The 13,499-nt window shown below is 42.2% G+C and overlaps 1 protein-coding gene across 1 annotated transcript; it reads right to left on the bottom strand.

Annotated features, from left to right (window-relative positions):
• Positions 1-3,579: 3,579 nt before the first annotated feature.
• On the bottom strand, positions 3,580-13,215 carry LOC311041049 (uncharacterized protein; the record flags this gene model as incomplete). The annotated part of the gene is made up of 5 exons (XM_084051485.1): positions 3,580-3,684; positions 4,226-4,324; positions 6,053-6,307; positions 11,582-11,736; positions 13,176-13,215. 5 exons carry the CDS (start codon positions 13,213-13,215, stop codon positions 3,580-3,582), a joined length of 654 nt encoding a protein of 217 aa, XP_083907611.1.
• Between the last annotated feature and the right edge of the window lie 284 nt (positions 13,216-13,499).

The following is a 13,499-nucleotide window of genomic DNA, read 5'->3' as shown; positions in this document are numbered from 1 at the left end:
AACACTTAAACCCTTCATTCTTCATCGACACAGCAGAGGTGTGTAAGATCAGGTAAATATGTTTAAGCACATGTTTAAACATAGGGGGACCCCCAGGGAGTCCCCACATGATCAGCTTAATGTTAAACAATGAAAACATCAACAGTAAACACACCAACATACAGTAGGCTGTAAGTGTTTACAGGGTCTCTACACATTTATAACGTTATCATTTAATGACTTTTAAGACCTTTGTAAAACCACATTGGACAAATTGTTAGATTATTACGTAAGAAAGAGGCAATCGTTGTGAAAAGAGCTGATCTACAATTACAAGTGCTTATCAGGCTGGGTGGGAGAGGAGGGGGGGGGTCCCAAGTTAAAATATGATTATGTTGGGGGGTCCCCATGTCAAATATGATTATGTTGGGGGGTCCCCATGTCAAATATGAATGTTTTGGGGGGTCGCGGCCTGCAAAGTTTGGGAACCCTTGCAGTATATGGGGTTTAAGTTAAGTTAACAGCAGGGGGTCAACAGGGGGTCCAGGACCCCTAGGGGGTCCTCAGAGATACTATAGAGAATCCGCCAAATCTTTGGGTTATGGGAACTTTTTGTTTTATTTTTTTATCATGAACCTTTTGAACCCCAGAATCCCTTCTGAGAGGAACATTCACCGACTATTAACCGATCTACAAGCTTGTGAGCTTGTAGGTCGATTAATTATCCAATCATTAATGTTTTTATTATAATGATTACTGTCCATCTTCATTCATTATCTGATTATTAATGTTTTTATTATAATGATTACTGTCCATCTTCATTCATTATCTGATTATTAATGTTTTTATTATAATGATTACTGTCTATCTTCATTCATTATCTGATTATTAATGTTTTTATTATAATGTTTACTGTCTATCTTCATTCATTATCTGATTATTAATGTTTTTATTATAATGATTACTGTCTATCTTCATTCATTATCTGATTATTAATGTTTTTATTATAATGTTTACTGTCTATCTTCATTCATTATCTGATTATTAATGTTTTTATTATAATGATTACTGTCTATCTTCATTCATTATCTGATTATTAATGTTTTTATTATAATGATTACTGTCTATCTTCATTCATTATCTGATTATTATCCATGTGTCTATGTATGTTTTTATACATTTTTATACAGTTTATCATAATTATGGGATGTCATGTTGTCATATCAACCGTTTACTTTATCATCATGACAAATATCAGATCTACAAGCTCAACACGTCACATAGCGACACGTTGAGCTTGTAGATCTGATATCTTTGGATTTAAAAAAAGTGGGATTTTGGGGGGAAATTGATGGGACGACAGAGTTAATGTGGTTTAATAAAAATATTGATTCATAAGTTTGATGTCATGATAAGTTTCAATTTTATAATCTTTATTGAAATAAAAACATTGAATCATGAGTTGGAAGTCATTAAGTTTCATTTGTATTATCTTTATTTGGGAACAAAGTATCAAAGTATTAATGGAGAACTTTTGAAAAGGTGTAAATAAAAGTATTTTTAAAATGCAACTACTCCATTACTTTGACTCAAGTTCTCACTCACGTTATGAAACCAAATGGACCCTTACAGGTCTGTAACTCTGAGAGTATACACATGGAACTTAATCCATTTGGTTCCATTTGTAACGCTTTAGTTACTAGTTACTTTCTAGATTTTGATTATTTTTACAAAATACATTACCCACTTCAGCCCTATTTATACATTTTGGCCATTTGAAAATAGCAGATCTACAAGCTCACAATGCGTCGTGATGCGACGCATTGTGAGCTTGTACATCGGCTATTTTCAAACATTTTTAATATATTTTATACATTTGTACTTTCTACTTTTGTTACTTTAAGTACATTTTGATATACCAATACTTGTACTTTTACTCAAGTCAATTTCGAATTCCGGACTTTTGCTTGTAACAGAGTGTTTCTGCATTGCAGAATTGATACTTTTACTTAAGTAAAACATGTGAGTACTTTTTTCCACCACTGTGTGTGTGTGTGTGTGTGTGTGTGTGTGTGTGTGTGTGTGTGTGTGTGTGTGTGTGTGTGTGTGTGTGTGCGTGTGCGCGTGTGTGCCTGCCTGCGTGCGTGCGTGCGTGTGTTTTTCAAGTCAAATAACTTTAGTGTTAATATTTCATCATCACAAAAAAGTTTAAAAATACTTTATTAACACGATCGCTGCAGTAAAGCTGCTACATTCAAAGGTTATGCTGAAAGGATAACGCATTGTGGTCCATTGTACTCAATTCATCAGTAAAACATATAATACAAATACAATACAAAACATATCGCCGATTACTGATGCCTTGAATGATATTTTGTATTTTGTGAATAAACTAAATAAATAAATGAATTTGATAAAAGTTTCCATTTCAGATCATTTAACTTAAAACAAAAAAAATAGACACAATAAACACAAATTACTTTTGTATTATTCTTTTTTTGTTCCTAAATTTTTATCCCACAATTTTGTAAACCATTTTTTCACCCAATGCCAATTGCCTATGTAATCCTGGGCGCTACTCTCCCTCTACCAGCCTAGGGAGAGCCCAGAATTGAGCTCATGCCTCCTTCAATCACCGGCTTCGAATGCTATCAATGCATTGAATGGGAGATGATCACGTTTTATCAGACCATTGAATGGGCGAGTAGGTGACGAGTAGGCGATACACGGACCTACCGCGATTTGTCAGACCATTCATTGGGCGTAATCAGGAGCTGCTGACCTACTTTGGAGGCGGAGCAGTCCCCACAACAATATTTACGATTCTGTGCCTATCGGTACATAACTCCAACGGCGCTGAGTAGGCTCAGGCGAGCGTCGCACCGCTCAGGACGGCAACTCGTCGCTTTAGCTCCCTCGGTGGTCCTTCGCGGGGCTCCAGCTCGCCTGAGACTGCGCGCCTCCGTCATGGTCCGAAACCAAAACAACCAAAACCAAAACCGAAACTGAACTATTTAAGTCATCTCCGTCGGTAGGTCAGTATGTCTTCATAACACCCAATGAATGGTCTGATAAATCGTGGGTAGGTAAGTAGGTCGCCTACTTCGCCCATTCAATGGTCTAATAAAAGGTGATAATGTCCCATTCAATGCATTGATAGCATCCGAATCAGGTGCTTCAATGCATGAGGAGTGAGCAGGCCGCTTCTTATCACCTGACAGGGGGGAGTTTCCCCGGTAGGACGTAGCGCGTGGAAGGAACACGTTATTCGCACCAGTTCCTTTCCCCTCCATCAGGCGCCCCGGCTGACCAGGGGGAGGCAGTATAGTGACCAGGATTACTGCATGTTTTTAGTGAGGGTACCTACCCTAGGAGACACGGGGAGAACATGAAAACTCCACACAGAAAGGCCCTTTCACCAATGACGTGCACTGATGACGCGGAGGAGAGAACGCGTATTAATAAAATTAAGTAGAAGCACCAGAAACAGTGGATTTACATTTTATTTGTTAATTTATTTTTCTCTACATGCAAATACATTTAATATGAGACAGACAGACAGACAGACAGACAGACAGACAGACAGACAGGCTGTCCTCTCTATGGAACTTTGACCCTTGTCGCCCCCCAGTGGACAGAGTGAGACACTGCAGGAACACGACATGTTGGACACGCCCTCTTCCTCCACAACCACACATCAATGCACTGTAAATACACAACCACATAGACATCAATGCACTGTAAATACACAACCACATAGACATCAATGCACTGTAAATACACAACCACATAGGCATCAATGCACTGTAAATACACAACCACATAGACATCAATGCACTGTAAATACACAACCACATAGACATCAATGCACTGTAAATACACAACCACATAGACATCAATGTAATGGAAATACACAACCACATAGACATCAATGTAATGGAAATACACAACCACATAGACATCAATGTAATGGAAATACACAACCACATAGACATCAAATAAAGTGTAAAAATAATAATAATAAATATTTACGAACTAAACAAATAATACAAATAATAATAATAATAATAATAATACATAATGATAAACAATTTGTCAACATGTGTGTGTGTGTGTGTGTGTGTGTGTGTGTGTGTGTGTGTGCGCGTGTGTCTGTGTGTGTGTGTGTGTGTGTGTGTGTGTGTGTGTGTGTGTGTGTGTGTGTGTGTGTGTGTGTGTGTGTGTGTGTGTGTGTGTGTGTGTGTACCTCGTTGTGGAAGCTGTGTGCACACTGCAGCTCTCTGATCTGTTTTCCAGCTTTATGGAGATCATCATGACAGATCAGACACGTGCTGTCTGCGTCACTCTGACACACACACACACACACACACACACACACACACACACACACACACACACACACACACACACACACACACACACACACACACACACACACACACACACACACACACACACGATTCAATGTGAACACAGTTAAATAATAATACGTTATCATAGTCAGGGAGGAGGTTCTGTATAGTTTATAATAGTCAGTCACTCATATTTGATACAGTCTGTTTCTGGAGAAAATGTAACTAATTCGGCGGAAGTAACATTATCGTTTTCTCACCATCAGTTGATGCTTCATATCCATAAGAGTCAAACCGCCGGGGTCACTTGTTTATTTTTGGAACAACACTTATTTGACGCGATATTAAACAAGTCTATGGGATTCAGAATGGGGCTGGAAAACTGCGAACCAGGTTGACAAACAAAGGACGCGTAAATTACGTCAGACTTCGGTGGTCTATATCGTTACACCTCTACAGTCTATGGTTGTAACCTGTCTAAGCGCCACCGTGAGGCCGATTTGTGGACATTTGGGGTGCCAGATGACCCCTTGGCCTGTACTGTGAATGTGTCATGTGTTTTGGGGGTCCTTGACATGAAAAAGTTTGAGAACCTCTGACATAATAACACACGTTTTTTCAAAAAATCAGTTAGGATTTTGTAGAATCGGCCTCAGACCTTAGCTCTTTAAGACCTGAGAGGGCATCTGTGTGTCATTTTTAGATTTGCGTTGGGCTATTCAAAAATAGCAGATCTACAAGCTCAAAGCGCGGCACCGAGTGGCGCGCTACGAGCTTGTAGATCTGCTATTTTTGAAAAATCGTGAACAATTTTGTGCAAATCTTTGAATATATATATATATATATGTAAAGCGAGCATGTCTAACTAAAATGTTATTGCTTCTGGGGAATCAGTTTTCTGAAACACTTATGTTGCTATAATATCAGTGTCAGTGTCAAGGAGCCCCACAACGATATGTATTTGGCTGCGGACCCCCATCTAAAAAAAAGTTTGTTCCAGGGACCCCCAGAAGCAAAGATTTGAGTAAAAAACAATTGCTTTATAGATATATATATTCAAAGATTTGCACAAAAAAAAAACACGATGTAAAAAAAAATAGCAGATCTACAAGCTCATAGCGCGGCACTCGGTGCCGCGCTATGAGCTTGTAGATCTGCTATTTTTTAATAGCCAAAAGTGTAAAAGGGTTAATGGGTTAAGGCATAGATATTCAACTGGCGGCATAGATATAGAAGGCATAGATATTCAACAGGAGCTTCCTTGTGGCCCCTGGCCATATAAAAAAAAAAAAAAAACATAATTATTATTTATGTAAATATATGTTCGTTTTTATGTTATCAAAGTTAAAACAGTACAAATTATTTATCCTTCATTAGTTCTTGAAAGGCCATCTTTCATTGGAACTTAACTTAGAACCGAATTAGACCGAATTAGACCCGAAAAAAGGTTGATTTATATTGGTCAAATAGAACCGAATTAGACCGAATTAGACCGAATTAGACCCAAATTAGACCCGGAAAATTTCGCGAGCGTGCGCTTCGCGCGCAAATTGTGTGCGCACATGCACGCGCGTGCATGTGCGCACACTGTGTGGCCCCCAACTTCAAATTATTTTACAGTTGTGGCCCCCTGCCTAATCCAGTTGAAAACCCCTTAACCGTTAAGGGGTTAATGTTAGTTAGCCAGGGATGCTTTTAAATGGTTAAATTAGCGTACATACCAGGGACATGACGTTGCGTCGTCTGAACGGCGCCCTCTTGGGCACGGAGGTCTCCTCGGACACCTCCGGGATGGCGGGCGGGACGAGCGAGCAGCGGCGCTCCTGATTGGCCGCCATTGACTTGGGCGAGGCCGGGTCCGCCTCCTGGTTGGTGGAGAGGCTGCGGGAGGAGGAGCGACGCAGCAGGACCCTGGCCGACACCGGAGACTGAGCCAATGAGTGGAGCCGATTCAACTGCATGGCCGAGAGAGTAGACTGTAGAGCAGAGAGAGAGAGAGAGAGAGAGAGAGGGAGAGAGAGAGAGAGAGAGAGAGAGTGAGAGTGAAGGACCAAGGACCTCCCACATGTATTTGTGTTATTTGTTTAAAACGCATCTTTCACTTTTTTCCAACACGTTGTGAGCTTGTAGATCTGCTCATTTCAAACGGCTGATGGTTTAAAGTGCTCATGTGGTCCTGTAATGGCCGCTTCTTTTGGGCTTGTTCTCATAGACCTGGTTGCTTATTTCTCTCGCAAAACCTGGCAACGCCAAAAAATGGACTCCATGAAGTGATGTGTGGCCAAAAGGAAACGTTGCAGCCGACGGGCGCGCAGAACGCATGGATGCATATTTATAGCAGAAAGAGTTCACATTTAACTATAGCCGTACTCAGGGACGTGCACAGATAGACTCTAGGTGGTGCTACAGCACCTGCCCTTTGCCCTCTTGACCAGAAGTGCCCTTTTGAAAAAAAGAAAAAAAAAAGTTTTTTTTTTTTTTTCTCCCCAGTTTACAGCAGGGGTCTTCAACAGGGAGTCCGGGACCCCTAGGGGGTCCTCAGAGTTACTACAGCGGGTCCGCCAATTCTTTATGTGATATGATTTTTCTTTATACCATAACCACTCGAAACCTAGCATCCCTTTTCTGAGGAGAACTTTAGCCAAAAATAGCAGATCTACAAGCCCACAACGCCTCGCGCTGCGAGGCGTTGTGGGCTTGTAGATCTGCTATTTTTGGCAAAGAGGTATAGGTGTAGAGGGAGAAAAGAGCAGACCAAGTAAACAAAAAAAAGTATAATTTACTTGAGCACCTGCCCCTCAAAATGTCTGTGCACGCCACTGGCAGTACTCATTCAATTCTGAACCGATTCTTAACATTAAAATTCTCTATTAGCTGTGAAGGGTCTTCTTTCATGATTGTCAGTCATGATTGTTTCCTTCTTCTCTCAAGTCCATCCCATAGAGACACAGGGCCGGAAGCGGAAGGCCTACACATTCACGCCCACTTTTGACACTCGGGGTCCGTTAGAACGATGAACTGCAGCTCTCAATGCAATCTCTATGAGAGGCATTGTAAAATACCGTAATTTCACTGGTTAACTACTGAGGCTGTAGCGATTTTTTTTGTGTTCTAATAAACTGTCCCATTTGTTTAATTCATCCTTTTTAATGTCCCATATCTGTCATCTCGATATACTACCCACAATATACTATAATATACTCCATCAGTGTGTCAAAACCGCTAGCATCGGTGATCTAGAGTTTAAGTGGTCGCATGGTACATACGTCACGGACGCATCCCTTGAGGTTTTCAATACCCAGAAAACTGGCGAAAGTGTCCGTTTTCAATATGTTTTGGTCATTATCTCTGGAACAGAAGGTCCAATCTGCTCAGTTCAAAGCTTGTTGGATGCGTGACTTTGAGGACATCAAGCAAGCATTTGACACATTTTCGGGTTATTTATTCTTTTTTTTTTTTTTAGGGGAGGCGAGATCTTAGTTGGGCAGGCGACCGCCTGTCCTGCCTCTACAGTGGGTACACTACTGGTCGGCGCTTGGCGCTCGTAATGACAGTGATGTCACTGAAATGCGGCAACGTGTCTGTCTGCCGTCTACCCTCTGCTGTGTTAACATGATGGGTAACTCGTTAAAGTGGCAAATTAAATGTGAAACACATCAACTATTAAGAAAACAAGAAGATATGTTGACAAAGACACTCCATACATTTGGAAACATATTTTAATTTCAATCAATATCGTCTCCAGTTAATGTAGGAATATTTTAAAAGTAGGCTAACTCTCATGTCCTCTCATAGGGATTGCATTGAGAGCTGCAGTGCATCGTTCTAACGGACCCCGAGTAGCGGCGCTATCTCAAAAGTGGGCGTGAATTTGTAGGCCTTCCGCTTCCGGCCGTGTGTCTCTATCGCACAGCGCACCACCTCTCCAAATGGAACCGTCGTTCTAAAACACCCTCTCCCCAGGTCTAATCCGGTGGCCACGGCCCGCGAAAAAAAAATGGGGCAGTGTGTTTTAGGACGAGCGTTCCGTTTTCCACCCGGTTGCTGTTTTGTTTTTTTGTTTTTTTGCTGTGAGGGGGGGGGGGGGGGGGGGGAACAAAGCGTGTGAAATGGCAAGTGTGGCGTGAGAAGAGGTTAAATTGCGTGACTCTCACTCTCAAAGGGTGAGACTTGTCAGCTCTGAATATTGATTGATTTATTTATTGACAATTTGCACATAACAAAACAATGTACACAGGGAATAGTCAAAAGGATAGACACAAGAAAGCCAGAAGCTTATTTCCATCGTGGTCCTGTTGATCTTGGTGTGGGTGCGGGCGTGCGTGCGAGTATCTGTATGTGTATGCGTCCATGCGCATGTGTATGTGTGTGCTCGTGTATGCGTGTGCGCATGTGTGTGTGTGTGTGTGTGTGTGTGTGCGTGCATGCGTGTGCGCGCGTGCGCACGTGTGCGCGGGGGGATACGAACCCTAATTAAAAAATGTACTTTAGGTTGCACTGGTAGTGAGCCATCTCTTAAGGGAGAACTTAAAACCAGCCATGGAGCTAGTGGTCTTGATGTTTGTGGGTAGTTCGTTCCATGAATCTGTTGCAGAGTACAGGATTGAACTTTGTCCCATGCAACTGCTAAATAGGTGAGGCACAAAGTTAGTCGAGCTTCCTCTGGTTGAGTACCTATGTACTGTGCTGACCTTGGTGAAATAATCATCTAGGTACTTAGGTGCAGCATTGTTTATGATCCTGTGGACCATACACATTTTTATTTGTATTACTCTTTCCTCGACTTTGAGCCACTTGAGGCTGTTGAAATGGGCCGGCAGAAGGTGAGTTCTGGGATGTAATTTGTGTATCAGTCTAACTAATTTGTTTTGTGAGGTCTGAAGCTTTTTTTTCAGGATCTTTGGGATGTTGGAGTACCAGGATGTGCATGCATAGTCGAAGTGGCATTGTACCAATGCCCCTGCCAGTATTATTAGTGCATTTCGATCTATGAAGGGCGATATTCTAGCAAGGAATTTTATCCTCTGGTTCACTTTCATAATAACTTTCAGAGCCATGCTCTCTCCAGATAAGGAGTTATTTAGTATGCATCCCAAATAGGTTACCTCTTCCTTGTCTTAATTGTCGAGTTACCAACCACTACCGTAAGCCCCGGGGATTTCTTAAGCTTGGCTGTAGACCCAAACAGGATTGCCTCTGTTATGTCATTAATGTACAATAGGAAGAAGAGAGGGCCTAGAATACTGCCTTGAGGGACTCTGCATGTTAATGGTTGAGGTGAGGACACTGTGCCATTTACTCTCACCACTTCTCTGCCGTCCAGGTAAGATCTTACCCATTTAGTAGCTGTGGTGTTGAAGCCTAAGGCCCCAAGCTTGCCCAGTAGGATGCTGTGATTTACAGTGTCAAATGCCTTCTGTAAAGTGGTAGAGCATCTCTTTACGGTCAGAGATAGACAGCAGACACAGATCCTGACATAAATCAAGGAAGCTAAAAGAAGGAAGAGACGCGCTGGACACCATTATGACACAAATAAATGTGATTATCTCAAATGATTGCGATCAGGCGTACATACTGTACAGCCACAAGATTTGGTGTAGAGTGAGAAAAAGAGGAGGGGGCCTAGCATAGAGCCCTGGGGGCCTCCGGCCTGCCTGTCTGTCGGTGTGATGTAATCACTGGATGAGTTTGTACCATGTGACCTACAATACTAACCAGATTACAGGATTAGCTCATTTACAGCACACTGTCAATGCTGGCCTACAAAACACTGTGAAAACAGCTGAGCAGGGGTGGGAAAAATACTCAAATTGTTTACTTAAGTAAAAGTATCAATACTGCAATGTAGAAATACCATGTTACAAGTTAAAGCCCTGAATTAAAAATGTACTCAAGCATTGACGTCAAAATGTACTCAAAATACCAAAAGTAAAAGTACTAGTTATGCTGAATGTCCCGTGTAAAATGTGTAAAAGGCTTTTGAAAATAGCCGATCTACAAGCTCACAACGCGTCGCCATGCGACGCGTTGTGAGCTTGTAGATCTGCTATTTTTGAATGGCCAAAGTTTACATAGGACTGAAGTGGTTAATGTGTGCTTAGTTTATTTTTAGTTCATTTTAGTTTAGTAATAATAATCAAAATCTACAAAATAAATAGTAACTAAGTTTTCAAATAATTATAGTAAAGTAAAAGTACAGTATTTGTCTCTGAGATGTAGTGAAGTTGATAGAAAAATGGAAATACTCCGGTAAAGTAAAAATTCTCAAAATTGTACTTAAGTACAGTACTACTTACTTAGTTACTTTCCACCACTAGTCCACTACAGCTAACACTAGCAAAAAGAAACCTGAACAACGCTCCACCACACGTCCTAGACTCTTCTCTCTTCTCTAAAACACCCTGGACAACGCTCCACACGTCCTAGACTCTTCTGTCTTCTCCAAAACACCCTGGACAACGCTCCACACGTCCTAGACTCTTCTGTCTTCTCCAAAACACCCTGGACAACGCTCCACACGTCCTAGACTCTTCTGTCTTCTCCAAAACACCCTGGACAACGCTCCACACGTCCTAGACTCTTCTCTCTTCTCTAAAACACTCTGGACAACGCTCCACACGTCCTAGACTCTTCTCTCTTCTCTAAAACACTCTGGACAACGCTCCACACGTCCTAGACTCTTCTCTCTTCTCTAAAACACCCTGAACAACGCTCCACACGTCCTAGACTCTTCTCTCTTCTCTAAAACACCCTGGACAACGCTCCACACGTCCTAGACTCTTCTCTCTTCTCTAAAACACCCTGGACAACGCTCCACACGTCCTAGACTCTTCTCTCTTCTCTAAAACACCCTGGACAACGCTCCATACGTCCTAGACTCTTCTCTCTTCTCTAAAACACCCTGGACAACGCTCCACACGTCCTAGACTCTTCTCTCTTCTCTAAAACACTCTGGACAACGCTCCACACGTCCTAGACTCTTCTCTCTCCTGGCTGGTGTGCGCACACACACGCACGCACGCACGCACGCACGCACGCACGCACGCACGCACGCACGCACGCACGCACGCACGCACGCACACACACACACACACACACACACACACACACACACACACACACACACACACACACACACACACACACACACACACACACACACACACACACACACACACACACACACACACACACACACACACACACACACACACACACACACACACACACACACACACACACAGACTCACAGGACAGGGTAGAGAGGATCTTCTCCTAACAGGAGGTAGGAAGGTGCTGAGGTCAGTGCTGCCTCGAAGTTGTTCAGTGTTCTCCTCCTCCTCCTCCTCTTCCTCTCCTGCTCCTCCCACTGCTCCGCCTCCTGCTGAAGCTCCTCCCACTGCTCCTGCTGACAGTAATTATATATTTACTTTGTGCTTATGTACGTGTTTTAACTATCTGTACTTTACTTGAGTACTTTTTATTACTAGAGGTTCTCACCAGTGGTGGAAAGTAACTAAGTACATTTACTTAAGTACTGTACTTAAGTACAATTTTGAGGTATTTGTACTTTACTTTAGTATTTCCAATTTCCAATATTTACTTCTACTCCACTACATCTCAGAGGCAAATATTGTACTTTTACTCCATTACAATTATTTGAAAAATGTAGTTACTAGTTACTTTTCAGATAAACTATGATATTATGAAACATACATTAACCACTAGCCTTATTTCATACCTAAGCTATTTGAAAATAGCAGATCTACAAGCTCACAACGCGTCGCATCGCGACGCGTTGTGAGCTTGTAGATCGGCTATTTTCAAATAGTTAGTACTTTTACTTTTGGTACTTTAAGTGCATTTTGATGCCAATCTTTGCGTCAACAGGATTTTCCAAAGAGCGCAGAAAAGTTGAGTCGGTCACATGAAGACACCAAGGATTCATCCGTGATGTCACTGTTGTTTATGAACAGCTTCGTCCGTGCTACTTCCTGTTTCATAACAGTGACATCACTGTTGAATCCTTGCTATCTTTGCCTTTCAACGTGTGTTGACGTGCGCCGTCGCTACAAGCTGGAGACAAGTTTGTCACAATGGCGGTATAGCGCTAATGAAACACTAAACGGGATTATTATTTCATGTCAACATTCAAGTACAACTATCAGAAGATGTAAAGTAATGAGTCACTCTGCAAGTTTAACTAAAGTTTTCCACCTGTCCAAAGTCATCTCTGATACAGACATAACCTTTTTTAATCATCCTATCCTTGTTGATATAACGCCATTTAGTTCAATGATATAACATTATGCAGTAATATAATCAGTGGCGTGCACAGGCATTTTGAGGGGCAGGTGCTCAAGTAAATTATACTTTTTTTGGTTTACTTGGTCTGCTCTTTTTTCTCCTCTACACCTATACCTCTTTGCCAAAAATAGCAGATCTACAAGCCCACAACGCCTCGCAGCGCGAGGCGTTGTGAGCTTGTAGATCTGCTATTTTTGGCTAAAGTTCTCCTCAGAAAAGGGATGCTAGGTTTCGAGTGGTTATGGTAAAAAGAAAAATCATATCACATAAAGATTTGGCGGACCCCCTGTAGTAACTCTGAGGACCCCCTAGGGGTCCCGGACCCCCTGTTGAAGACCCCTGCTGTAAACTGAAAAAAAATATATATATTTTTTTCAAAAGGGCACTTCTGGTCAAGAGGGCAAAGGGCAGGTGCTCTAGCACCACCTAGAGTCTATCTGTGCACGTCCCTGCTTCTGATTGTTATTTTCGAGCTGCGACGTTCGCGCGTCTTACTTGTTTCATATCAGTGTGTATTAGGGATGTAAGGATTTGCACCTTGTCCTCCTCTGTAGCGACTCATCCAGGCGCTGAACATCTGTCCTCCGTCCACATCCTCCTCCTCCTCCTCCTCCTCCTCCTCCTGTGGCCCCTCCCCCTCCCGGGGAGCAGGGAACTCCTCCTCCTCAGAAAACACCTCGTCTAAGGACAAGGCTGGCTCCATGCTGTGTGTGTGTGTGCGTGTGCGTGCGTGCGTGCGTGCGCGTGTGCGTGTGTGTGTGCGTGTGCGTGTGTGTGTGTGTGTCTTAGTCAGTCAGATTCATCTGCAACAGAGAAAAGTTGTTTAAAGTTTCAAAGTTTTCATTTTGTGTATCAAGTGTT

This window comes from Gymnoscopelus microlampas (assembly GCF_963454915.1).
Source record: "Gymnoscopelus microlampas genome assembly, chromosome: 24".
Taxonomy (NCBI): Eukaryota; Metazoa; Chordata; class Actinopteri; order Myctophiformes; family Myctophidae; genus Gymnoscopelus; species Gymnoscopelus microlampas.
The sequence above is the reverse complement of the archived record's forward strand: the minus strand, read 5'-3'. Positions and strand labels throughout refer to the sequence as shown.